At 36.2% G+C, this 26570-nt stretch overlaps 1 protein-coding gene across 1 annotated transcript; it reads right to left on the reverse strand.

Annotated features, from left to right (window-relative positions):
• Positions 1 to 396: 396 nt before the first annotated feature.
• LOC111151942 (inhibitor of growth family member 3) lies at positions 397 to 25723 on the reverse strand. The gene is made up of 12 exons (XM_022510181.1): positions 25564 to 25723; positions 25243 to 25314; positions 22536 to 22636; positions 20546 to 20611; positions 10351 to 10447; positions 8481 to 8552; positions 7517 to 7636; positions 7084 to 7241; positions 6296 to 6489; positions 4907 to 5099; positions 2361 to 2399; positions 397 to 575 (listed from the first exon to the last, which is right to left on the reverse strand). The coding sequence occupies exons 1-12, from the start codon at positions 25589 to 25591 to the stop codon at positions 459 to 461; spliced, it is 1257 nt and encodes a 418-aa protein (XP_022365889.1). The 5' UTR covers positions 25592 to 25723; the 3' UTR covers positions 397 to 458.
• Between the last annotated feature and the right edge of the window lie 847 nt (positions 25724 to 26570).

Genomic DNA, 26570 nt, shown 5'->3' on the forward strand with positions numbered 1-26570 from the left:
TGACTTTTTTTTTTTTTTTTTTTGCAACCATTTATATACAGTGTTACATAACAGCTCTGGAGTACAGTACATGCAGCAGAACATACCTGTTGAATATAAAATACTTTTCTTAAAATCTTCATCGTTGGAATTCTCAGAAGTCTAAATTATAGAATGCCCATTACTTTGAGAAAATGGTTGAGGAGTACAAATGTCTGCATATGTTGGCCACTGAAATAATCCAAGGCTAACTGGAATAATATTCGTAGCACACCAGGAGTGCATAAATAATTTACTTACATTATTAAAATACAACCCATAAAATTCAAGTTCAGGATCTTACAGGATTGTCTATGTAAATCCTTGAAGTGGTTGCCTGGAAATGCATTGTGTCTTCTTTCTCTTTCTTCTTTTTTCAAGTCCTATATAAAATGTTTAGTTGAAGTTTTTTCTTCCTCAAATGAAACGAACGACCACCTTTATTTGTGCCGACTGCCTCTTCTCTTCATTGCAGCAGTGCACTGTGGACAGTACCATTTTCCTTTTGGTGCTTCTGTCAACCCAACACATCCATAATGGAACCATTCTATTGGGCACTGGAAAGCAAAATGGCAGAGAAATAGTTTTTAATACCTCCAAAGATTACAGAGTATAATATGCCCACTAGACTGAATATTAATAATAAGATTCATGGAAACAACTTTTAGATCTAGGAGCTGATTTTATAGGTCACTGAATTCCAGTGATAGGTTTAAGAGATAAGGAAATGGAGGCACAGACAAAGTATGCATCTCTGTTAACTCAGAGGTTAATGTCATCTATATTCATGATCCCAAGTAATGAACAAAATTCACTAATTCTCCTTAAGCCAGAGAGTAAGTTGATACTAACTTTCAAGGACAAGAAGTGAGATGGATCTCTCACAACGAAGGCAAATACATTTTACAGATTTTATTTACTATTCAGCCTTATTCACTCCCTCGTAAAGTAGCATGAGCTAGTTGCAATGAAAATCATAAAGGGATGCCTTGGAATTCCTCTCTGGGTAGATCTATTCCTACATATGCAGAGAAAAGGGATCCTACTCTGTAACGTATTAAGCAGTTCTACACCTGCACAGAAAATCTTAGCACTCAGAAGAGCACAAGTAGGAATGAGAAGAATCAGAGAATATGATGGGGTATTCACAGAAATGCATCATTTGCACTAACTTCCCCAGGAGGTTACAATGGTGTTCTTGGAATGACTGGGCAATATTGTTATACAATAATCACAAACAGCCCACAAGTAATTCTAAAGGGGGAAGTGGAAGGACAGTCTTTCTCTAACTATGTGAACATGTTGTTGGGACCCTGTCAGGTCAGGAAAGCACAGACTTTAATGTACCAAGACAAACCTGCTCAATCTTCAGGTTATTTTTAAAAAGTTTAAACTGCTACTATTAACCTTAGGATTCTGACATTATGGATTCTTACTTCTTTAGAATTCAGGGTTGCTACTCCTCTGCAGGAAAAGATGGAACAAAAGGGGCTGGAAGTTTGAGAAAGTGAGGGAGTGAAATTACGAGAAAAAATATTCTCAGCATCCAATAAAAATATATCTCTAACCAAAATTCAGCTTCGTAAAAAAACAAAACAAAACAAAAAAAGGGAATTCTTTTCTTTCAAAGCTCCTTTACTTTTTATATCACAAGTGGCTCTTACCAGCAGACAGCTGCTGGATACAATAGGATACACTACACTGATAGGAGGAAAATAACCTCACAATATACCACCCCCCACTCCCGCTAGCCACAGGCTTCCTGACACAATGTACTGTTTTAAAGCTCCAGTTCTTCACTGTGGTAAATGAACTGGCTTCTAGTTAACACAGTATTATTTAGCAAAGGAGGTGGAGGATGTTTTTAATTTTCATACAATGTATCACCTTTTGAGATTTATAATTTGCAGATGAAACTATAAAACTAGCTTTAAGGGGCGCCTGGGTGGCTCAGTGGGTTAAGTCTCTGCCTTCGGCTCAGGTCATGAGGTCAGGGTCCTGGGATCAAGCCCCACATCGGGTTCTCTGCTCAACAGGGAGCCTGCTTCCCCTTCCCTCTCTGCCTGCTGCTCTGCTTACTTGTGATTTCTCTGTCAAGTAAATAAAGAAAATCTTAAAAAAAAACAAACCCAAAACTAGCTTTAAAAGAGTTTTGAATTGGGAGCACATGAAGGGACACTACCATGTTTTGGAGAGAAATATTCTAGCATTAATATAATGTATTTAACATAACTGCAGACTTGTTTTCACAGACTGAATGATTCCATAAATAAGAAAAATGTTTAAGTAGTAATATTTCGTGATTTTTTTTTCATTCCTAAATAGAAAAATTTAATACTTACATCTTGGTTATCACAGCCCACCATCTCGCCATAGGATACCTAGTTAAAATAAAAGTAAATATTTTTTATTATGACTATGTGACAAGCATCTAAATCGAAATTGTTGATGATACTGTTAGAAAACAGACAGGAATATACAATTGCATTAAGAAATAGGGTATATAGTTTTTTAGTAAAGAGTTTATAAAGATTTATAGCACAGAGGGGAAATACACAGAAATTATGTGCTCTTTGAAAATCTGAAAGAACCTTGACAAATTACCTTTGTGGGTGGTTTCTTTTGTAAGACTTTAAGTTTCTTTTTGGGTTACTTACTTACTTAAGGTTTCTATTTTTTCTTGGGTCATGTTGGGTCATTTATATTTTTGCAGTCAATAGTTGAAAGTTCTAAACTTATTACCAATTTACTATTTGCCCTCTCACATTTTTCTTTCTTCTGTTCATCACCAGCACTTTATAATACAATTTCCTAATTCTTGAATTAATTTAAGTTCTCAATGGACAGAGAAATGTTTCAGACAGTGTTATGACTAGATGGCATACTATCTGATTCTCTGCATGATTGAGCATATCTGTACATGGTTCACACATGAACGACTCTGGTTAACAATTTTTGGGGGGCACTCAGATTTTTCTCTCAAAGCTCTACAGATCTATTTCATCAACTAGTTTTTAGTGTTATAGATGAGAAATCAGGGTGAGTTTGATTTTGTTCTTTTTTAGGTGATCTATTTTTACTACCAGGATCTGTACAGAATTTTCTTAATAACTGATTTTAAAAAAATGTTTGTCAGGTGACAGGAGAAAACCTAACAGTCTCTTAAATGGCGAATTCTCAAAAATTAGATTGCCAACTTACACCATAAATACAATAAATTGCAGATGGATTAAAGTGGGTTTTTTTTTTTGCAGATGGATTAAAGATTTAAACGTATAGAAACTGAAGTATATCAAGAGCTAGACAAAGCCATTTGCAAATGAGAAAAAAAATGCAAGACACAGCTATAGGGGGAAAAGGCAAGAAGGTCTTCTTAATAAGCATATAACCCACAGTTGACTTCATAAAGAAAAAGACTGACAGCTGTAAAACTGGAATTTCAGAATTAAAAACAAAATAAAAAACTAAACCAAGCAAAGTATTTATAATGTACATGACAAAAATGATAGAAAAATAGGCCAACACCAATGAGTCAATTCATAAAAGAAATAAAAGTAGCCAAAAAAAGAGTCCAATTTTACTACTAAGGTAAATTGAAATCACTGTGTAATATAAAACTATCAAACTGGTATAGGGTTTCTGAGACAAAATAGTATCCAGCACTGGACAGGGTTTAGGAAACAGGCATGCTCATCAGGTTTTGGTAATGAACTTCAGAAGGTAATTTGGTAGTCTGCAACTAATATTTTAACTTAGTTTTACTTCTAAAAGATTATCTTAGAAATTAGATGTGTAAAATGGGTTACATAAAAAAATGCCTACCATATTTGTAATCTCAAAAAAATTAAAACCACTACAAAAACCTATAGCTAAATCTGGTTTAAAAAGTTACCCACAGGGGCGCCTGGGTGGCTCAGTGGGTTAAAGCCTCTGCCTTCAGCTCAGGTCATGATCCAAGGGTCTGGGATGGAGCCCCGCATCGGGCTCTCTGCTCAGCGGGGAGCCTGCTTCCCACCCTCTCTCTGCCTGCCTCTCTGCTTATTTGTGATCTCTGTCAAATAAATAAATAAAATCTTAAAAAAAAAAAAGTTACACATAGTATAACACATAACTGTGAAAAAATTTTAAAGGATTACTTCAAGAAAAATGATATTCAGTACACATGACTTTATGAAAAAGTGTTACAGAAAGAATATACTGTGATCCAACTGGTCAAATTCACACACATACATACACACACAAACACACACATACACATCTGTGTGTACATCTGTGTAAGAGACTGAATGTTTGCGTCTCTCCCCCAAACTCCTGTGTTGCAGCCGTATCCCCCATTAGGACTGTGTTTGGAGATAGGGTCTGTGAGACGATAAAGGCTAACTGAGCTCAGACAGGTGGAATCTTAATCCAACAGAGCTGGTGCCTTTATAAGAAGAGACACCAGAGCTCTCTTCACCATGTGAGGATACAGCATGAAGGGGGCCCTCTGCCAGGGAGGAAGAAAGTCCTCACCAGGAATGGAATCAGTCAGCACTTTCATAGTGGACTACCTAGCCTCCAGAACTGTGAGAAAATAGAATTCTGCTGTTTAAACCACCCAGTCTGTGGTATTTTGTCATAGCAGCCTGAGCAGACTCAGACACCATGCATGTGGGGTATACAGTAGTGATAAACCAAAACGTCTAATTACTGGTTATATCCAAGGGCTGAGAGCATGGGTGACTTACACATTCCTTTACACTCTTTGTATTTACAGCAAACATGATTTTGCAAGGAGCAGAAGAAAATTATAGAAGAAAGCAAAAGTATTTTAACTGGAAAAAATGAAAGAGCTCTCTGTTTTCTATTTTATTCAGATTATGCTTGTACAGACATATCAGACTTTTACCTGATTGCAAATGCAATATCGTGGTTCATTTGGGTCATAAGTCCAATCAACTTGACTGTTTGAATCAGACTCTGGTACTACCGTTGTTTGTTGAGAGATTTCTTGTACAACGGTTGATGAAGAAGAACATGACGACAAGGAAGAGGAGGAGGAGGAAGACGAGGACTGCTGACTTGAAGATTTGTTGTTGTTTCTGACAAAAAAAAACAGTATCAGTTTCATTGGCTCAGCATCCAGAAGTTACAGGAGAATAATTCCTAAATGAGTGGTATGAAATGAAATGACACTAAGCGTGCAAATTAACACTTAACATGAAGTTGAACTAACTTGATATACAGATTTAATAGCACAATTGTTGACAGCAACAAAGAGCAAAAATTTTCATAACAGATAATTTTCGTTTGACATTTTCTGTTTTCTGGAGAATAAAGATATTCAAAAAAAATTCTTTCAAGCTATGTTTTTACGATAATTTTTTTAATCTACTACTACTTAACATTGACTTAAATTACAGGTAATAGTTTGAAGAGCTAGTATTAGTTATGGCTGTCTTGCAGATATTCTTTGTATTTTTAAGCAAACTGAATACTCTTCATCAAAATCATCTCATCAACTGCCTTTGTGTATTTGTATTTTAGATTTTGCATTAGTTTATATTAAACACATAACAGAATAAGGGGTTATAAAGGAAAAAAGTTCCAAATAATGGCTTATCCTAATGAACAAAAGAAAGTAAGCAAAAGTTATTTCTACTCAATTTAAGACTCTAGAAAAAGTAAAGACTTTAGGGGCGCTTGGGTGGCTCAGTAGGTTAAGCCTCTGCCTTCGGCTTGGGTCATGATCTCAGGGTCCTGGGATCGAGCCCCATGTCCAGCTTTCTGCTCAGCAGGGAGCCTGCTTCCTCTTCTCTCGTCCAGCTCTCTGCTCAGCAGGGAGCCTGCTTCCCCTTCTCTCTCTGCCTGCCTCTCTGCCTACTTGTGACCTCTGTCTGTCAAATAAATAAATAAATCTTTCAAAAAAAAAAAAGATTAAAGACTTTAAAACCTTTTAAAGACTTTACTTCCCCAGAGTATAGCGGTCTGAATGAAAATGTCATGATCGTGACCATCAATAGACATGTGAACACTTACCTGTGCAAGACAGGAAAGTGTTAAAATTCACAAGTAATTTACCAAAATTTATATGCTAATTAAATTGTATGAATTTTATAAATTTTACAAATTTTACATCATGTCTTCCTGCCTCCCCCAAGTTCATCCAGATCCATTATACCTACCTTTGTTTCACATACCCAAGCCCAGCCGGATGCCAAGCAGACTGCACACTTGGTAGAACTACAGGGCATACCTTATAGCAAAGGTACAGGGCTACTATAACAATGCAACTTACTTGCTCTTTCTCCCACTCCGTGAGTCAGCTGCCGATGAACTGGTGTTCTGTGTTAATGTAGTCATGAGTGCTGAAGATGATGAATAGCCAGCTGTTTCTCTGGGCATTGAAAATTCTTTCCCCAGCTGAAAGTCATTATTCTTAAATGCTTCATAACTGGCTTTTAGACTTGATGTTCTTCGTCCCTCTTTCATCTTAAACAGACATTCACTGATAATATTAATATGCATATATATGCAGATTTTCTTTTTCAGTCCTACTAGAGTATTATGTTAGTTTATCCAATATTATTTTGTTTAAACCATTATTTTCATCACTGTCATTTCAGCTATTTTATGTAAAGATTTAAAATCGGTTTTTACAGTTAGGAGGGAGCTACAGAACTGGTAACTTAATTTGGAATACAAACTGTAGAGCGGTGAACATTAAGGCGGTGTGAGTTGTGAGGCTTTTGGAGGAAACCTGGCACCGGGAGGGAGAACCAAGTCCTGTCCTCGTAGGTGCCGGGGCTCATGGTCAACAACACACACATCATGAGCCATCGCTCATGTGTGAAGGGATCGGCACGAGCTGGCACCAATCTATTTGTTACTTTTCATGATCAATCAGGTAAATTAATGCACATAAGTTTCATCAAATAAAATGTCAGGTATCATAAAACCATGATATAAAAATGAAACTCTACAGTGTAAGAGAACGCCTTCTGTTCACATCTAGTTGTTTCCACTAGAGTTTGCCAATGAATCAGACAAAATGTACCTGCTACTTCCAAACCTCTTCCTTTTTACCTGAGCTGTGGCTTGAACTGCTTGAGCTGCAGCCATGGTAATCGCCCCTGCACCGGTTCCTGAAGATAATGAGCCAATATTGTAGGATGCCAGAGGTTGGGAGGAATTCACATTGTAAGCATTGTTGGAAGAGGCTGTAGAATTATTGTTTCGACACCCTATGTCAAATTAAAGAAAAATAAAAATGGTTGGAGAGAACATGATGTTAGTGAGCTTAAAATACATTATTTCCCAGTACAGATATAATCATTAAATTTAACATTTTCATGCCACCATCCAATTTTCATGTCCCATTTTTTCCTTTTTCTCCTTTCTCCATCTGTAGACTATAACCAAGTAAAAAAATCTGTATGATTTGCTAATCCTGAACGCTTTCATTTCCCCTTTAACACAAACAAAAAACAAACATTCCTATTTGAAATACTGAACTTACCTAGTGTATTTTCCTTAGAGGCATCTGATGTAAGCGTAGATAGAAGAGCTTCAGATTTAAACTTCTTTTCAGGAATATGATCTGTTGTTGCATGGTGAGAAGTCGGATTATATTTCCTTTCTGAATATAAATAAAGAATTTATGTGTTTTTAAACTTTAGAGGACTATGGACAAGACATAATACTTTCATTCAGTTATAAACAAGTATGTTATGTTCTGAGTTCTTCATGGAATACAGAACAATATGTTTTCTTGGAGGATGGGACCAGCAGAACTGTCTGGGTCACCTATTTTGTTAAGAGTAGCCTTCCCACACATTAAAAAAAGAAAACTTCAGTAGCAAAGTACTGCAGATAACCCATGATACACCGTGATTTTACACAGAACATGAGAGGAAGTTTGTTTTCAAAACATTATCCACAATTTTGAACAGTTTTCAACCAGCCCTTCTTTCATAGCAAATTGATCCGTCACAAATTACACTGATACAGTCTTCTAATCGGCCAACATCCAACCAACCATTTACTCACTAAACCACCAACCATTTGAGGTCTTCTTAATATGCCAAACAGTAGGTGAAGCACTGGAGAAGCAAGGAGGATAAAAAACCAAAGAGCCCACCACCATGTATTTTCTCATTTGTTTTGGGTTATAATACTCTCTAGAGAGAATCAGGTGTCTGTGTGTAGGAAGTATATGCTGCTACTAATACCATCCACTTGTCCTTGATGTATTCCAGAAAAAGCAAACACTCTACTCCCAAATCAAATATACTTTTCCCAAATGACGAAGGTAAGTCCACCAGGAACTGTAAGGAAAATGTAGATCTCACAAAATAAAAGGAAGGGAAGGATTTTTTTTTTTTTCTCAATTGGTTGTATGGGGCTAAATGAAAAGAATATACAGGCAATATAATGAGTTTTTAATTGTACTGAAAATTTTAGCTGCCCTAAACCAAACTTACTTTCCACTGGAGTATGTGAATGAGCATGATGATTGTTCACTGGCTGTGAAGGAGTATCTAATTCCAAAGATCCTAAAAAAGAAAGGCACAGAGATACATCTCCATTCAATGTCAAGCAGAACTTTACAGGTCAATCAACTACAGGCACTCTGTACCCTCACCTAGCAGAGGACTGGCAAGCCCTGATGCATAACCCTGTGTCATTTTCATCAAACGTGATAGAGAATAACCATTGCCAATTTCACACTGAGCCAATTTCATCCTCTTTCTAAATAATATGTAATCTACTTCTTACTATTCACCTTAAGTACGAAACAGCTCAAGGCATGCTAATGTCTAATTGGGGAATTCAGGACAGCGGGTAGGTACCACATAAGTGGATGAATGGATATTATAACTCCATTACTGATAAGATCTGAAAAACTTAAACTAGTTATACTGGGTTGAAGACCTTTCTATGCAAGATCCTAAAGTATTGGGGCGCCTGGGTGGCTAAGCGGATTAAAGCCTCTGCCTTCGGCTCAGGTCATGATCCCAGGGTCCTGGGATCGAGCCCCACATCGGGCTCTCTGTGAAGCAGGCAGCCTGCTTCCCTTCCTCTCTCTCTGCCTGCCTCTCTGTCTACTTGTGATCTCTGTCTGTCAAATAAATAAAATAAAATCTTAAAAAAAAAAAAAAAGATCCTAAAGTATTAGGTGATGGGACATTACTATATGAAAGAAAATTTCTTTGATCATTAAAATAACATACGATAGTAAAGACTTCCTAAAAGAAGTTAGGCACAGAATCTCTACCGCCAAGCATTAAATACTTTTAAGAAGTTTTCTGGGTTTATCTTGATCCCTTGAGATGAAATTATGGCAGGGCACAGGGTGGAGTAGATTTTATGACTCAATTTCATTCAGTTTTGTGTGTCTGTGTCCTTAAAGAGGATGCTTCATTAACCTTCCTGCAGTACTGAATAGGCATGAATTATTGTTATTCACAGCTATTATTAGCATTAAAAAAAAAACTAGAACAGCTATAGAATATTTTATTTTGTCTCAAAATACTTACTATTCTCAGATAGGGTTTTCTTGGAATAAAAGTATCACAAATAAATTAGATGATCATCTGAAGTGATAGATCTACTTTTGAATACAAAAATGTCACTATGGATACCAAGATGGATTCATGATTAGGTTGTTCCCTTATTCTAGGGAGTGCGTACAATATACAAATGATTTAACACCATTAAAGAAATTTTTTATCAGTGTGTACAAACAGGTACATGTTCTTGCTGAAGAAATGCATCAAAAAAAAAAAAAAAGAATAAAGGGTAAATTGTAACTGGAGATCAAGTAGAACCTTGCAAGGAAATATTAAACTGTTTCTTACTGATAAGAAAAAATTTACTTCTTTGAGAAAAAGAGGAAATGCTTTAGTATCAACTAAATCTTTCTTACTAAGACAGTTGAGGAAAAGCCTTAAGGCAGTTCTTCGGAAGAAAAAATAACAACTTCCTCAGAGTTTAAGTGTATCCGCAGGCAGGGCAAAGTCCATACGTTTAATGACAGATGGTTAACTTATTTCTAGATGGTTCTATTTCTTTAAATCTTTATTCTCATCACTCATCTTACTAACATATCCGTATTAAAAAATGGAATGACTTAATATGTGATTTTAATAAAGAGTGAGTGTAGGATATCCTGTATCATCTGTCTCCATATCCAACCCAAACAGTTCTGGCTGCTAGATTCCACACTGTCCCACCCGGTTGCCACCATCCACAGAAGCACACCATCTGAGAAGTCTCCGTGGGACAAGTGTCTCCTCAGCAATTTGCACATGGGCTGTCCAACATTGATGGAAAACTGTAAATTTTACTTACGCCTCTCTAATATTTCTGTAATTCCAGCATTATCAGCTTCCAGCTCCATTTTAAACTTAGCCAGTTCCTGATCCAGCTTTCTCAAGTGTCGATCTACCTGTTTCAAAGAAGATCAAAGATAACCACCAAAATTTGGGACACTATTAAAGTGTCAGTTTAATGAGGAAACTAAATCTTTATTTCTTTTAGTGCATCTGCTTAGTATCCTTGAGCAAGTCAATGAACCTACACCTCAATATTCTAATCTATGAAATGAGGGCTAGGTAAAATAATATCTTAAGCCTCCCGTAATAAATTTGAAGTTTTAAGAAACCAGAATCACAATTTGTTAGAAAACATTCAGAACAACTGAGATGTGAAACTAAACAAAATGATACTTGGGATTTGCAGTGGGAGGAAGTGCGGGAGGGTTGGTAACTTTTTATAGTATACCCTGGGATTACTTTCGACCTAATCTCCTCCTACTTATAGTAAGGCCATCCACCACTCTGCCATACTATAACTGTTACTTAGAATGAAAAATGAAAGATCCTTAGTCTATAAACAAAGAGGCTACTATATTCTACACATACGTTTCTCTAAGGCAGAAAAGTAAACCGTTATACTCGTAAACATTTATGCAAAGGGTTGAAACAAAAGGGGTTTTTTAGCCAGAAAACTCCATTCCCCAAAGAGCTTGGTTAAAATGGTTTTATTGCTAATACTTTGGCCCTTGTGAAGGTGGCAAATTTTATTTTCTCATTCAACTACAGATCTCTTGACTGATTTCAGAAAATTATATGATATTTCAAACTAAGAACAACTAAGTCTTAATTTTTTAAGGTTAATATTAAATATTTTTCAATACTTTTTCAAATTTACCACTATACGTGAAAAAAGAAAACATAAATTTTCTGAAAAATATTGTAATATTATTGACAACATCTTTATCAAACTCTTGATTGGCAATGGATCATTATTAAATAATTAAGAGTGACTTTCTTATTCATCATGAAGGCAAAAAAATTAAGAATGAAATAATGTATACCTAAATTGAAGGAGATGGGTAGAAAGGTAGCAAAAGACAATTTTTGTGTGTTAGATGCCATGAAATGTCTGTGGTGCATTAGATGTTCTTCTATCTTTTCTAGTCCTTGAACTAATCTTCTGACATAGGTTATTACTGTCTCCATCTCGTAAGTGAAGAAACTAAGGCTCAGAAGGGTTAAGTAACATGCCCAAAGGCAATAGCTAATGCATTATGGAAAAGGGATTTAACTCTGATCTATTCGTAATAAATTGTTCTTCACCATTTATACCTAACATTGTCCTCTGAACTTCTGCATGTAGCAGCCAACTGTTTTTTTTTTAACTCAGAATAATATAATTCAAATTGAAAAATAAAAATAATTTCTTGTTATTTATATTTCTTTTATTAACAGCACCCAGCGGGGTATTGGTTAGTGACTTTTCAATAATTTAAAACCCACTTTCTGTCCATCTTCACACACAAGTTATTGTTCAGAGTTTGGCAGAATCTAAAATTACAATATTTAAAATCCTATAGAGGCATGTATTATGGACAAATGCTCCTATTCAAAGAACACGCAGGTAATTGAGCATCCTTTAATGGAAACTCCCTTCCAATTAATTAAGTGTGAACACAGACCTCAGTTATTCAAGAATATCTCCTACATTGTCAAAATTTAATCTCAAGGGAAGTCAGAAACAGTACTCATATTTAAATTCCAAGACCACTTAATGCAATGAAAATATTCCACCACCTTTATTACCTACAATATTGAGATTTGTGCTTGGCATTGGGTTAAATGGAAAATACATGAAAAATGAGAGAGAATCCCTGCTTTCATAGGAATTGCAATTTGGAGGACAAATCAAGATTTATGTGAGCTTTTTAACATAATAAATGTTTTAAAATATATATACCCTAGATGTAGCAAATAAGAAACAGCTAGAAAAGGATTAGAAGTAGTACATAAAAAATACATATATAACCTTGGGCTGTGGTAGACACAAAGGAGGTAAATGAGTTAGAGGGTGAAGAATGTACTGTTTTCAAATAGATGGAAAGAAAAATTAATAATTAAAGAATGAATAGAAACAGGAAAACAAATAAGATTCTCAGAGGGGGGGAAAAAAAAGTAAAAGTATGATGTGGTCTACAACAGTTATCTACAGTATAGACAGGCAGAATGTTAAACTCCTGGTCAGGAGGATGCAGTCAGAGATGAAGACATCATGTACCCTCCCCCAACTCCTTCCACCCCTGTGTTGAAGAACTGCTTCAGTGTGTTAAAGATAGTACTGATAGGAATTATTACACATGAGAGCATGAAAAATAATGACGGAATTTCCAATACTAGCGGCTCCGAAAAAGGAATAGAAGTCAAAGACTTAATAATTCTAAAAACAGATACATAATTAAATATAGAAAAGCCTAAACCACATTGTGGTAGACAGCTTTGTAAGATAGGTTCCAGTCATTCCTACCTCTTGGTAGGTAAAAAAAGATTATGAACTGATGAATATTAGAAGCAATTATTAGGCAATAAGGATTGTTTTTCTTAGAATCACTGCTACTGTACTAAATCAAATTAGAAGTTAGAAAGCTTTCCACAAGGTTTAACTCAAACTACGAAGCAACAGAGTACTTCAACAGCATTAAACAGCCATAGCAAGAGCTCAACTGAACTTTCCTGAAACCTGCAGAGTACATCTCCTCTACCCCCATGATTCTGAAGGGGCAAAAGCACCTACTCTGGCAGATTACCATAATGGCCCCAAAGGTATCAGGCAAGGCAAGAACCTAAATTACCCCACTCCTCCACACACACCTGACCTCATAAGATTGATTTATAGTAGTAGAGAGGGTAGTACTCTAATTGAGAAAGATTTTCTATTAACCACAGACTCCTAACACAAGGCTGACCACAGAGTCTAATTATCGATTTGTTCCCCACTTAATGTCAATAAATACTAGCCACAAAAGCTTCCCTATTCTATGGACTCAAATCATATCTCACAACCCCATATACAACTGCTTTAATTTTAAACCCATTCTCTTCTTTCTGAACTCTTCAGAGCCAAAGGAAATTCTGTCAACGTTATTTGTTAATATCTTGATGATCACAAAGATAAGTCACATTTGGCACCTCTACATGAAACAGAAAAATCCTCATATTTTAACATTTTAGCATAGAGTTGTAATCCTTTATTCTTTCTCTTTTGACTCCCAGTCTCAATATTCATATTTTAAGATGTCACTGATGCACCCAAACTGAACTAAATACAGCTTTTCAAAAAGTTTCTACATGATTTATGGCTTCCAATACCGTTAAATTCTAAAATTTAAATATTTAGCTTGCCCTTTCAGAATGAACACAAGTTATTCTATCAAGTTCTAAGGTGAAATCCTTGGCAATGACAGTTAAATTTCTAACTATGAGAAGATCTGGTAATAGTGAATAAAGAGGATAAATTGGAGAAGAAAAAGGAACCATGATGGCAAATTATTTCTCTGTTAAGTCATGAAAATGATTCTTCACATCTCTTAAAAATAGGTGAAAATCTGATCCATGTTTAGGCTGAATCAAGTATTTGAGGCCTTAGCATATAAACTACATCTAACCTTCCTAAAAGACAGTAAGGATAGGAAACAAGTCAAAAGGTCAAACTTATATATTTCTTTAATCAGAATATCAGATGAAGAATTCTCCAACTTATAGGTAAAATGTACACCTGAAATATAATCATCTCAGCAATAGGCCAGGATATAAAAAAGAAGCAAGCTCAAAGGTACTGAGCAGTATGAGACTGCTAAAATCATTCAAGCATTAACTAAAAGCTCAATTTAGAAGTATACATAAATCAACTTTAATAGGTTTTGTAATCTAATACAGCCTGGTGACAACGACATCTGGCTGAGAAACCCAAATAAGTGTTTAATGACTAAGAGTATCAGGATTCTAGAGGGAAATTATTTGGATAGGACAGCTTTTTTGTTGTTGCTTACTTCCACTAAAACAACCACTGAAATAACTAAACTCTCGGTTTGTTCTACTGAATCCCTAATTCCACCAATCTCCTCATTTGTGGATATTTATGTAGTCTGGTTTCTTTCCTTAATAAATGGAGTAACCAGTACGATACTAGTCATAGGTATAAAAAGTGTACTACTGACTTTAGAAGTAAATAATACAATGAAATACCATGTTATGTAAAACACTGAGGGGCAAAATCAAACATAATATTGTACCTAATTCCTGTACATTAAAATCTGTAAATATAATACATGCTTACTTGAAATTACCACAGCAATGCAAGGTTCAAGCAAAGGCACAGAGACGATTTCCTCTAAGGTACACCTCGCTCCTCTGTTTAAGGTGGCCTCCTACTCTCCTCAGAGGAAAACACACTGCTTCCACTGGCTTAGAAGACCCTGCATGTGGTGGTTCCTGCCTGACTCCCTCCTAGCACCACCTTTTCCTTCCTCACTATCCACCAACCACTGGCCTGTCTCTGCTTCACCCCGCCAAGCACTCTCCCACCTCAGAAGTGGCCCTTGGTCCATCATCTCCCTGTAGTGTTCTTCCTGATGCTCTCTTCCCACAGCTGGCTCTTCTCACTTTCCAAGTACCTCCTCAAATGTCACCTCCTGAGACGACGCCACTCCTACTGACTACATTCTGAACAGCTTCCCTAGTAATTCCTTCTTTATCCCTCTCTCCACAACGTTTATTTCCTTCATAGCACTTATCAAAATCTAAATGAATCTTAACTTAATAGTTTGCCTATATTCATCGCTTCTCTGTGTCATTAATGCCCACTTAGCACAAGTGACGGCTCATCGCTGGTGCTCTAGAAGTATTTGCCAAAAGAATGAAAGGTATACTCTCCCATTATGTAGAAGTATATAAATAGAAGTACCTCTGTCTATTGGATAAACGATCTATGATTAAAAATTACTGAAATTATACATTTATACTATGTCCCACCCACTCACTTTTGAAGCACTTAGCTTTCTAAGCTCTCAAATGTTAAATGTTATAGGAATTTAATTTCCTCTTTCCTATTTATAAAGACTTTCACTTGGATATTTACTGTTGATACTTTAGGGAATATAACTAATATGAGATGGTAAATCCATTTAGTAACCTCCCTGTGAACAAGGCAGTAATCCCCTTATGTTCTACTGCAATTACTTGCAAAAGTAAATGTCTTAGTCTCCAGCATAAAGTGTTCAAATACCACAAGCCACCCTGGCAATGTGGTGCACGCACAAAGCACAAGCATTCCACAGTGGCCGTACATTGTTTTTTAACATTTTATAATTACTTATTTGTGTTACTTGATGCTAGTTTTTCATTTATGCTAACAGCACCAGATAAATAAATACATTTTATTCCTTTTAAAAAAAGATTTATTTATTTGACAGAGAGAGAGGTCACAAGTAGGCAGAGAGGCAGGCAGAGAGAGAGGGGGAAGCAGGCTCCCTGCTGAGCAGAGAGCCCGATGTGGGGCTCAATCCCAGGACCCTGAGATCATGACCTGAACCAAAGGCAGAGGTCCTAACCCACGGAGCCACCCAGGCACCCCAATACATTTTATTCTTAAATAAATTTCACTTAAAAATTTACTTAGTAAATACATGTACATATGATATGGATAAACTAAAAACCTTGAAGGTGGGATGCAAATATTAAGGTCTGGGAAACACTCGATCGGATCACCTCGGAAGTCTACTTTGTCCTTCTGTTCGCTGCTCACCTAAACTACTGGGCCAGGTTCTGAGGATACAGAAGGATTACAAACCTTACATACCCTCAAGGGCCACAGTTAGAGGAACTAATATTTTTTTATTTTATGAAAATAATACTGTCATTACTAAATGTTTTTATAATTTAAAAGGAATCTCTCTAAAAGCAAAGGAACTGAGAATAGCCAAAAAATATTGTGTAATTATAAAGTGAAAAGTATTTCAATAAGAAAAGCGTATTTAAATAAAACATGTAACTCACAATAAGCCTAAATATTTTTTAAAATGCCCCTTTTGCTGGAGGCACATTTATAAAGCCTGTTTCAGAACTTCCAAAACGAGCTTATGTGTCAAAGAAATGGATCTAAACTGAAGAAACTAAAAAAAAAAAAAAAAAAAAAAAAAAAAATGGAGAACAATTTAAAGAGAGGGATACCGAAAAGATCTGAGCAAAGACACAGTTTATAAGACTGTTTGGTCTGCTAGAATGATTCTATAAAGGAGACTAAACTAATTTGAATTACATTACTTGCACTTCTCTTGGTTTAATGTCATACCTTGAAAAGATGGGGCTATTTGTACTGCAGCCTACCCTTGTTTGTCCATCAAAACCAAGTCAATCTTAGTGTACTAAATGTGACTGTACTATCTTTTGAGAAAATGTCACTCAACTGTAATATCTCACACAAAGAATGATACCATTAAACTCTATGCCTAAGACTCATAACTTGGGAGTCATTTTCTTTTCTACTAACCTATTTAGGTGATTTTGTTGAACAAATATTTACAGAGAAATAACTACCGTAGAGTCTGAAGACACTAATTTTTTTTTTTTTTTTAAACAGAGTTCTTGACATTTATAGTAGGGATAATACAAACATACAAGCAGAAGGTAAATAAATAATTACTACTTAATTCAAACAATAATAAAATCATGGGAATAACAATGATTTGGAAGGTGGTATGATTCTGTTGAGGGGTAGGGTATGGCACAAAGTGCTAAGTACCTTCTCAACAGCCTCCTTCCTTCCTGACAGGACCCCACATACCTGGCGTGGCAATGTGCCCTGGTAAGCAACATTTCGAGAGGCAGCTACAGGGAGCCAAGAAGATTTAAGCAGAAGTCAGTAGGTAAGATTTCCAGAAAGGCTCTTTTAAGGGAGCTAAATGAACTGCAAAATATGCCCTTTTGAGTAATCTCCTTCTGCAATTCTTCTTCTACCTGTCCAGAAAAGAGGAGGAATGGAGCAGAAGCAGCCCGAGACACTGAGGATGTCAGGGCTGCCATCAAGCTACGATCTGCCTCCTCCAACAGATAATCTGTAGGAGAGGAAAATCTTTTGTTTAAATCATTCTTGTGTGACTTTTCTAAGTGATCAAATTGCTCCTCCTCGAAATAAATGACATAAATATCAAGATTATTAAGGAGATTTTAGTGAAGAGACTGCAAGTGCAGAATTACGAAAGATGGAGAAAGTTTCCCAAGAAAGATGGAAGAACTTTTTTAAAGTTCTTAACTGTGACAGGCTGCAGAAGTGAAGAGGAAGGGGTAATGAGAAATATTTAGACGATAAAATGAACAAGACATGTTGAGTAACTAAATGTGGGGAGGCTAGGGACAAGGAAGAGACTAGGACGACTTCCAGTATTCTAATGCGAATGACTGGAAGATCAGCAGTTCTTTGAGAGAAGGAAAAGAGGAGACTAAGAGTTAAGTCTTAATATTAATACACTGAGTTCCAGGGCCTGGGAATTCTCGGTTAAGATGAATAGGCTCAGAAGAGAAGCCTGAGCTTGAGGAATCATTAATGTCTAATTGCTAAAACTAAGAGAACACCCAGAAAATTAATGGAGGAATGTTTCTCAGCTTGGGTTGCGTGTGGGGCCAAGAGGAAAACTGGCATATGACAGAACAGTTCTTCACCATGTGGCATTTGGTTTTCCTGGCCTCTGGAGTTGGGTAGAAGATGGGAGGAGACTGTGTGAGAATCACCTAAATACGGTAAGAAACAATGCAGGTCAAAGACAGAGCCCTGAGAGACAGCAACCATTATGAGTGATAGCCACAGGGGCTGCGGAAGGTCACGAAGATGGGAGGACGATATAGATGATTAAGTCGCAAAAAAGAATGGATTTTTATATTAAGGATGTCATGATCACCTGAAATAGCAATTTAATATGGAGTGCTAAAATAGGAAGGATGGGAAGGAGGGAGAGGAAAAGAAAAGCCACAAAAAGAAAAGGGAGAGGGAGGATAGAGGAAGGAAGGGGAGAGGAAGGAAGGAGGAAGAGTAAAGACAAAACGGCGTCCTGGAAATAACTGGGGGAAGGGGGAAGAAACAGGGTGCCACTTGGCAGAGCTGAAAGGGAAGCAGCGTGGCGCTCTCACAAGCTAAGATCATTTTATAGACATGTGTAAAATCCTCCTGTTAAGGCACAAATTAATATTGCTATTTTACAGATAAGGAAACTAAGATTTTGGGATTAAGTAACTTATCCAAAGTCCTGCTATCAGTGAAGTGAATGAACTCATGTTTGTGTGGATCCATTATGGGCACTTGCTTTTTATTACATTTCATTCAATTCATCACATCACCTTCTACTACCTAACAGCCTAGCCTAAAAGATCTATCCCATTCAAAGAATTTACTAAGTTTTATTTTCATTCTATGTTTATCCATATCTCTGAGTGAACTCCTTTCCCCTCGATATAACACCTAAACCAAGTCCCAGAGCTTCTGAATAAATTCTGTTTAAAACTCATCTCATATCCTCTAAGAAGTTAACAATACTCTACATGAGTTAGCTCAGTCTTTTACCAGATTCTTCATATTTAACTGTAATAATCTTTATTCCACGTTTCTATACAGGCTCCTCACTTCATTTGTGCACATGTCTTCCTAACTAGTTTACCAACACCTTGAGAACAGAAGCCATTCGTAGTATGTACACCTTGTTCCTCTGTTATGTGCAGATAAAACTCCATTATACGAAGCACAAGAGTGAATAAACAGCGTGGTTCATAAATAATGAATAGATACACACCAAAAATCCACACATATTTAAAGAGAACATATTTATATTAGACATATTTTTCTAAATGTTTGAAATACACTGAATTTTTTTAAATTATAAAAAGTACTAAAATAACAAAATATAAATAAAAAGCATAGCCAAAGAGCTATAAGATTTAAAATGCAGGCAGTCTCTAAATAAAGACTGACACATATAATCATTAAACATGAGGCGCAATATTACTAAAGAAATTTCTCTTGGATTCAAATATAAATGTCTTTCTCTGTGTTTACAGACATAATTCAAGACCAAAACAATTAAGAACTTCTTTTTTTTCAATTCCATAGTAAATCAAGCTATAGTTTACTCTGTCCTTCTTAAGGCATTTTATCTTTTATGAAATTGTTTTCAAAATAACTGCATGAACAAAAGAGCCTAGGTTATTACAGCCATTAAAAATTTCTGCTGTATGAGAACAAGGAAACATTTCCTATGGCTTCACATGGCAAATGTTTTCTAGTTTTCTATATCATCTACAATGTATACCATATGTGGTATGTACCTTCTTTTATCTTGTGTCTATAACCAGTAACATTTATATTTATATATACTTGTTTAGTAATAAGACTATATCCAGAGAAGATTACAAAAATAGACATGAAATCTATATGCTAAAGTTAGCCATAAGTGTCCATTTGTTTTTAGCTTTAACTTGCTGTGAAGCAGAACCAGAAATGAGTATTTCCTAAAGTATATATTTTAGAAGATGCTTTACATAAAAGAGAGCTTCATAATTATAGTGCCTCTGTCTTATAGTGATTTTAAACCCTTGCAAGTATTGCTACTGCAAAAAAAAGAACTTTTTGTAATCAAGTGTTTCCCATTTTTGCCACCTGAGCCAGTTGGTGAGTGTTACCTATTTGACATCACTTAACAGATAGTTGAGTACTATCTCTTAACACGGACTCAAATGATTCTCTTCTTCATTTAATCAGGCAACTAAAAAGTCTTGTCAACACAGTAGTCTTACGTGTATTTTATTACCACAGAAACAATCTCAAGATGATTTATCAGGTAAGTAAATATACTACCTTAAGATAAGTATTAGTAAAATAAATTTAAACACCAATTCTTGTTTTAAAAAAAAGTCTAACATCTGCTAAAATCTTATAATAATGTAAATTTGTCTAAAACGTAAGGTTTTTGACGTATCGACTAAAACTATGGACTCTGACAGTTTTAGTTTCTTCTCCACAAAGAAACCAAAAAATAGACACTGAAAGCTCAAATGAAGAAAATGAAATGAAGAAAGCAGTACCTCAAAATGTAGTCTATTCTTCCTATTAATATTTAAGCCAACAAAACTTAAGACGTAACCCATAATTTAAGTCCTTATGGCATAGCATGCACATTAATTTTACTTACCAAGTCATATATCTGATTTGCCAATTGTACCTTCTCATCTGCATCTTCCAAAGCTTTATAGTAATCCTGAATAAAAACAGTTTCAATAATAAATTAATAATTTGAAAATATGTATATTCAGCACATATAACTGAATTTTCATTATCATAACTTGCATTCAATGTCGGTCACCTTACATTAGCAATAAAAACCCAGTTAAGGATAGGATGGGGATGGGGTAGGATTAGAAATTATGTACAATGAACAAGAATTAAAGGAAGATGTTCAGCATTCCTAAAAAAGATATAAGTAAAATTAAATACCAGTCCAAGTCTAGCCTCTAAGCTAGTAAACGTTACATGAACTAATGAATATTCTTTCTTTCACAGAAAATATTACAATTTGTTTAATTTATAAAGAATATTTGCTCTCCCCATTTTTTTAAAAATTTTATTTATTTATTTGACAGAGAGAGAGAGATCACAAGTAGGCAGACAGGCAGGCGGAGGGGAAGCAGGCTCTCTGCTGAGCGGAGAACCTGATGCGGGGCTCGATCCCAGGACCCTGGGATCATGACCTGGGCCAAAGGCAGAGAGGCTTTAACCCACTGAGCCACCCAGTCACCCCTAGACCTCGCATTTTCTTTTTTTTTTTTTTGAACTCTCATTATAAGTTAGGTATTAATTTATACAATTAAACTTATACTTTAGATTTCTCCTCAGTATAAGCAAATCATTTAAAAACAAAAACATGATTCTATCAATTCTCATGGAGAACCAGGCTTTTCAGTGTGTAGCCAAGTTGTTCTACACCAAAAACTTAATAGGTTAAAGGGATGATGACTGATTTGCATTGCAGAGGTGACCCTTGAACACGGTGTCCCCCATGTAGTTGAAAATCCACATATAAGTTTCTGACTAAAAGCTTAACAGCTAATAGCCAACTGTCGACCAGAATCCTTTACCAACAACATAAATAGCAAATTAATGCGTATTTTGTGTATTATATTCTGTATTCTTACGATAAAGTAAGCTAGAGAAAAAAAGTTATTAAGAAAATACATTTGCAGTACTGCACTGTATTTATGAAAAACAAAATCCTGTTCAAGGGTCACCTGTATAGATGTGAGATAACATTTATACTCATATACATGGGGCCTCCAGGTATCTTTCAAGCCAGAACCCATTCCGGGCTCCCCTCCATGTGGCAAAATAAATTACACAATACTCTAAATCTGTAGTTTTCAAATTTCTTTCTCGGTTGATTTTTGAACAATTCTAAGAAGGTTAGGGATGAGGGAGCCATTACCACTCAGAGATATTAAAGAACCTATCCAATGTCACACAGCTAAATGGCAGTCATGACCAAACCCAGGCTTTTTATGTAGTTCTTCCAATGTACCCCAATTATACTGGGTCATACATTTACAGAAAATCTTGGGAAGAGATCTGATATTCATTCTAATCTGGAAGAGACATGTAAGTACTACAAACTAATCACAAAACACAAGAAATTCTGTATTTCTAGTCTCCATTCATGTACAAATTTAGAGTTTTAAACTAAAAGACTTTTTAAGGATCCTTTCAACTCTTAAGATTCTGTTCTTCTGCAATTCTACCAACTCAGGTACCTAGCAATATATAAAATATGCTTCAAGGTCAGCTAATTTTCACCCCAGTTTGTGGCCCAAACTGGAAGGCAATGTAATGTCTGTGAAAACAAGGCAAGCTTAATTAGCTGTAACCAGAATAAAATAAATTAAAAGACAAATATGGACTTTTGATGATTCTATAATTCTCTAATAAAAGTTGTTAATTATTGAAACAGATTTTAAATTACCAAAATGATTAAAAATTGCTACACCTGAAGTTCTAAAACACAAATTATATAAATTCTAAAGAGCCATTGATAACTTTCCCTCATTTTGATATCCAGAAAACAATTTCATTTTAAAATCTTTCTCAGAGGATGCCGATATTTACTGATAGATCATCCAGAATGTTGAACATACTTTTTTGATGGATGCCATTTGTTCTTCTCTCCACTCCGGTTTATTTTTCTTTGCATTCATAAAGAATTCACTGACTCTTTGTTCTAGTTGATCCATTGCATCTATGACATAATAAAAACATTTCATATTTAGATGACTAAATTCATATACTAATATACATGCTTTGATTTGGGGAAAGAAAAAAATATCTGACAACACACACTCTTCTACTTGGCCAATAACTTATTTAAATATGTCATGCTTTGATTATGTAAATGGTTTAATTACTCCCATAAAAAAAAAAGTTACAATTTTCTCCAACAATTTGCATTTGTTACTTCAAAATGTTTCCAGTAGTCAACAACGTAGATAGGTTCTACACCACATTATTTCAATAGTACAGCCTTCAGGTCAAAAGCTAATGGTATTAATCAGCCGAATGTGCTAAAGCACAATTTCTTATTAAAAGTACCAATGGATAATCCTCACCTTTCTTTTAATAAGAAAAAGTAATAAAAAGATTTTAACCTCCCACTATACGGCTTTAAGCACTCCATCATTTCATATCATGACTTGAAAGTAGAAGTTACAATAATTTGTTCAGTTGATACACTGTATTATTTATTCTAGATAAATTTTTTCCCTAAGTGTGTGCCAAGAATACTCATCTCATTCCATATCTAGTAAAAAAGGAAAAGTTAAAAAAAAAAAAAAGTGATTCTGTTATGTTAGTGAAGGAAAACCTTTTGGAGATTTTCAGGGCAATAATAGGTTTTTAAAGATTCTAATAAGTCTTATGGTGATTTTTAAATTTTCTTTGTTTAAATAAGCAATTTCTAACTAATTTTATAAGTAAGTCTCTTTTATTAATCCATAGCACCTATTAACTTAAGAAAATTCTAATTATTATAAAATGCAAGTTTATAAAACCTCTCATTTACATAATCTAAGTACAAATCAAAGAAAATATAAAATTTGTAGTAACAATGAAGAAGTATAATATGTTATCCTTTATTGAATTCCTACTTTGTATCAAATACTGTAAGTTCTAATTTAACTGTGTTATTTTAAATCCTCAGATAATTTTCATTTTATAGACAATGAAAACCATGGTCAAGGTCAAAAAATAAGTCAGGAAAACTCTAATATGAACTCAGATCTATCTGACATCAAAACCTGCAGACAATACTATGTTAGCATTTCGACTACATTAAAGCTAAAATCAATTTTAAAAGCTAAAGAAATACACAATTCAGACTTCTACACTACAGTCCACTGAATAAAAGAAGGCTTCCATATCATATCACCTTGTATTAAGCATGGCCACATGAAACTGACAAGAGGCTGTGACAAGTATATTCATGAACAATGGGTATGGCAGTAGTTGTGGGCCGGGAGGCAGAGAAGCAAGGGGGAGAAAGGACAGGTCCTTAGCTACCTCAAGAAATGCTGGTTCTCTGATCTCTTTCCAAGATACCCCTTTCCTCCCAATTATACCCCCAAACCCAGATCTTCTTCCACCTCTACTTTTCTAAGAAAAAAACCTGGAAGCATGAGAAACATTTTATGTATATAGCCTAAACATAGCTGGAATAAATGGGATCAAGAAACAGATTTTCTGAGGATAGACCCCATGAAGGCCAGGCATTACTGTCATTTATACAATTTAATTAAGGAGTACCTACATCTGAACAGAGTAACATCCAGCCATAAGAGTACACCTGATTGTACATGTTAATTATGTAATGTATAATTCATTTCACACTCTTAATTTTTAATACAGTAGCTCTACAAGACAATTGGAACAGCTATTTACATTCATTTCATAAAAGGGGAAGGTTTGTGAGGTTCTTTTAAAGCATGGTGGACATAAGTTTGTACTCATTTTAAATGTAATTTTAAGTGTAATTTCGCTCTAAGTATTTACCTTCTTATCTCCATAAACACTGATTCTTTACTTCTTTGAACCATAAACTCTTTTTTAGAAACCTCACAGGAAAAATGATCAGATAAACCAAATACTGCTCTATGAAAGAACAACATTAACTTTGGGATAAAGTAACCAGACTACCAAGCTATCGCTGATAGAAGAAAAGTCAAAATTTTTATTACAACAGATAGAAACCTTTACAGTAGAATCTATTTCCCTCACTCATTTTGATTGAAAAAATACCATCCTGTTGACAAGTGAGAATGTATCCTATAACTTTTCAGAATGTATACTTTTACAGAATGTATCCTGTAACTTTTCAAAATCTGACATTCCAAGTTCACCAGGTCACTAAACAACCGCATATAACCTATGCTTCTGTGTTTTCCGTTCTTGAAAATGTTCGAGTAGAACGAACTTTAACAAAAGTATAGATGCTGAAATCTATGTTCCATACGTAAGGGCTCAAGTCAAAATCTTCTCAACGTTTACACCGATGTGTATTAAGATATGTATCTACGTTCTCACTGAAGGTATACAAACTTTTATTGCAGAGTCTTGAATTCGAGAAAGGAACACATACACGTGCCCTAATGCCTCCTCCTCTTGTAAAAAGCAAGGAGAAAAGTAGCGTGGAAAGCAAGAGGCAAGATTCGGAACTGCCTTTTCTTTTTTACAACTCCTTATGCACTAGCCAGTGAGCCAGAGGACAGTCAAACAGCAGAGGCGATGAAGTCGATGGCAAGTAAGTCTGGCACTGAACGCGCGCGGCCAAGACGGGCAAACGCGCCGACTTACTCTGCACCTGCAGGTCCATCTCGCGCATCTCTGTGAAGCGGTCCCGCAGGTCCATTGGAAGCTGCTCAATCACTGTCAAAGGGAGAGACCGTCAGAGGGGCGGGGCCAACGGCGAAAGTACGCGCTTACGTCCTGCGTGCGTGCGTGCGTGCGTCGGGGGGGGTCGAAGGAGCCGGCAGCCCACAGCGAGGCTGCCAGTTACCGTGAGAAAGAAACATCCCCCGCCTCCCCCTCCCTCCCGCCATCCCGTCTGCCCGTCCACTCGCGCTCTTGCCAGCCCGCAGGTCCCACAGATGGCCCCCGCCAGCGCCGCCCACTCACTTTCCAGATAGTCCTCTAGGTACAACATCGCGGCCCTTAGAGCTGGGGGAACGAGGGGGTCCCGGGGTTTATTTGTGTCACTCGCTGTCGCCGGAGTTTGTCCCTTCCAATATGGCGCCTCCGCTAGCAGCACCCGCTCAGCTTCGGCGGAAAAAAAAAAAAAAAAAAAAAAAGAAAAAAAAAAACCACTTTGGCGCCTGACGGCGCTTGCCTCACTGCCGCCCGGAGCTGTCATTGGTTGGCTCAAGCAATGACGTAAGCCGACCAGAGGCCGCCCCCGCGCCTTTATGGGAAGTGTAGTTTGATTCCCTCCCAGCAAGGATGAATATGCTTGGCAGTTACCCGTGTAGAAACTACAAAAACCAGTCGTCCTTGCGAACGGTGCGCAAGAGAATCTGAAATGCGGTGCCTCTGTTTATTTGTTGATTTTTTCACAGGGAACGACGGGAGTTGTATGCGCCTGCAGAACACAACTAGGAACAACTTTTCACCTGTTCTTTACTGCAACAATTCCATGCCCTGGCGTTTGTGAGTCATAGATTTCAAATAGTGCCAAGCAAATAGAAAATGTTCTGACGCTAGAATAATCATCAAAGTTCGGACGATTTGGACTGTTTAAAACAGAACTCTTTGTTGGAATTTATCCTTGGTGTCCACTGCTGAAAATATAAATGGGACTTCTGGTGGGCTTCCTTGTAACTAAAACAGTGTCACTAAGTATATGGGGTGAATATGAATTTCCCATATTAAAAGATACAGGTAGCCCTCGACAGCCTCTTGCATATTTTATTTTGCGCTCTCTCATCGTCATCGTAATGTAATTAATCTATACGTAGAACCTGCACCCCCTCCCCCGCCAAAGAGAAAAAAACGAAATAGTGAGCAAGCAGAAATAACGGATGAAGACTTAATATCTAATGAACTATCCTAAGAATAACTTAGATTATGTTAAGTAAATAGCCTGTATTGGCTGTCTATAGTCCTGGGCTGTGTCTTTTTCTACCTTT

The sequence above is a fragment of the Enhydra lutris genome, unplaced genomic scaffold (genome assembly GCF_002288905.1).
Source record: "Enhydra lutris kenyoni isolate GAN:26980312 unplaced genomic scaffold, ASM228890v2 scaffoldscaffold27, whole genome shotgun sequence".
In the NCBI taxonomy this organism is placed as follows: domain Eukaryota; kingdom Metazoa; phylum Chordata; class Mammalia; order Carnivora; family Mustelidae; genus Enhydra; species Enhydra lutris.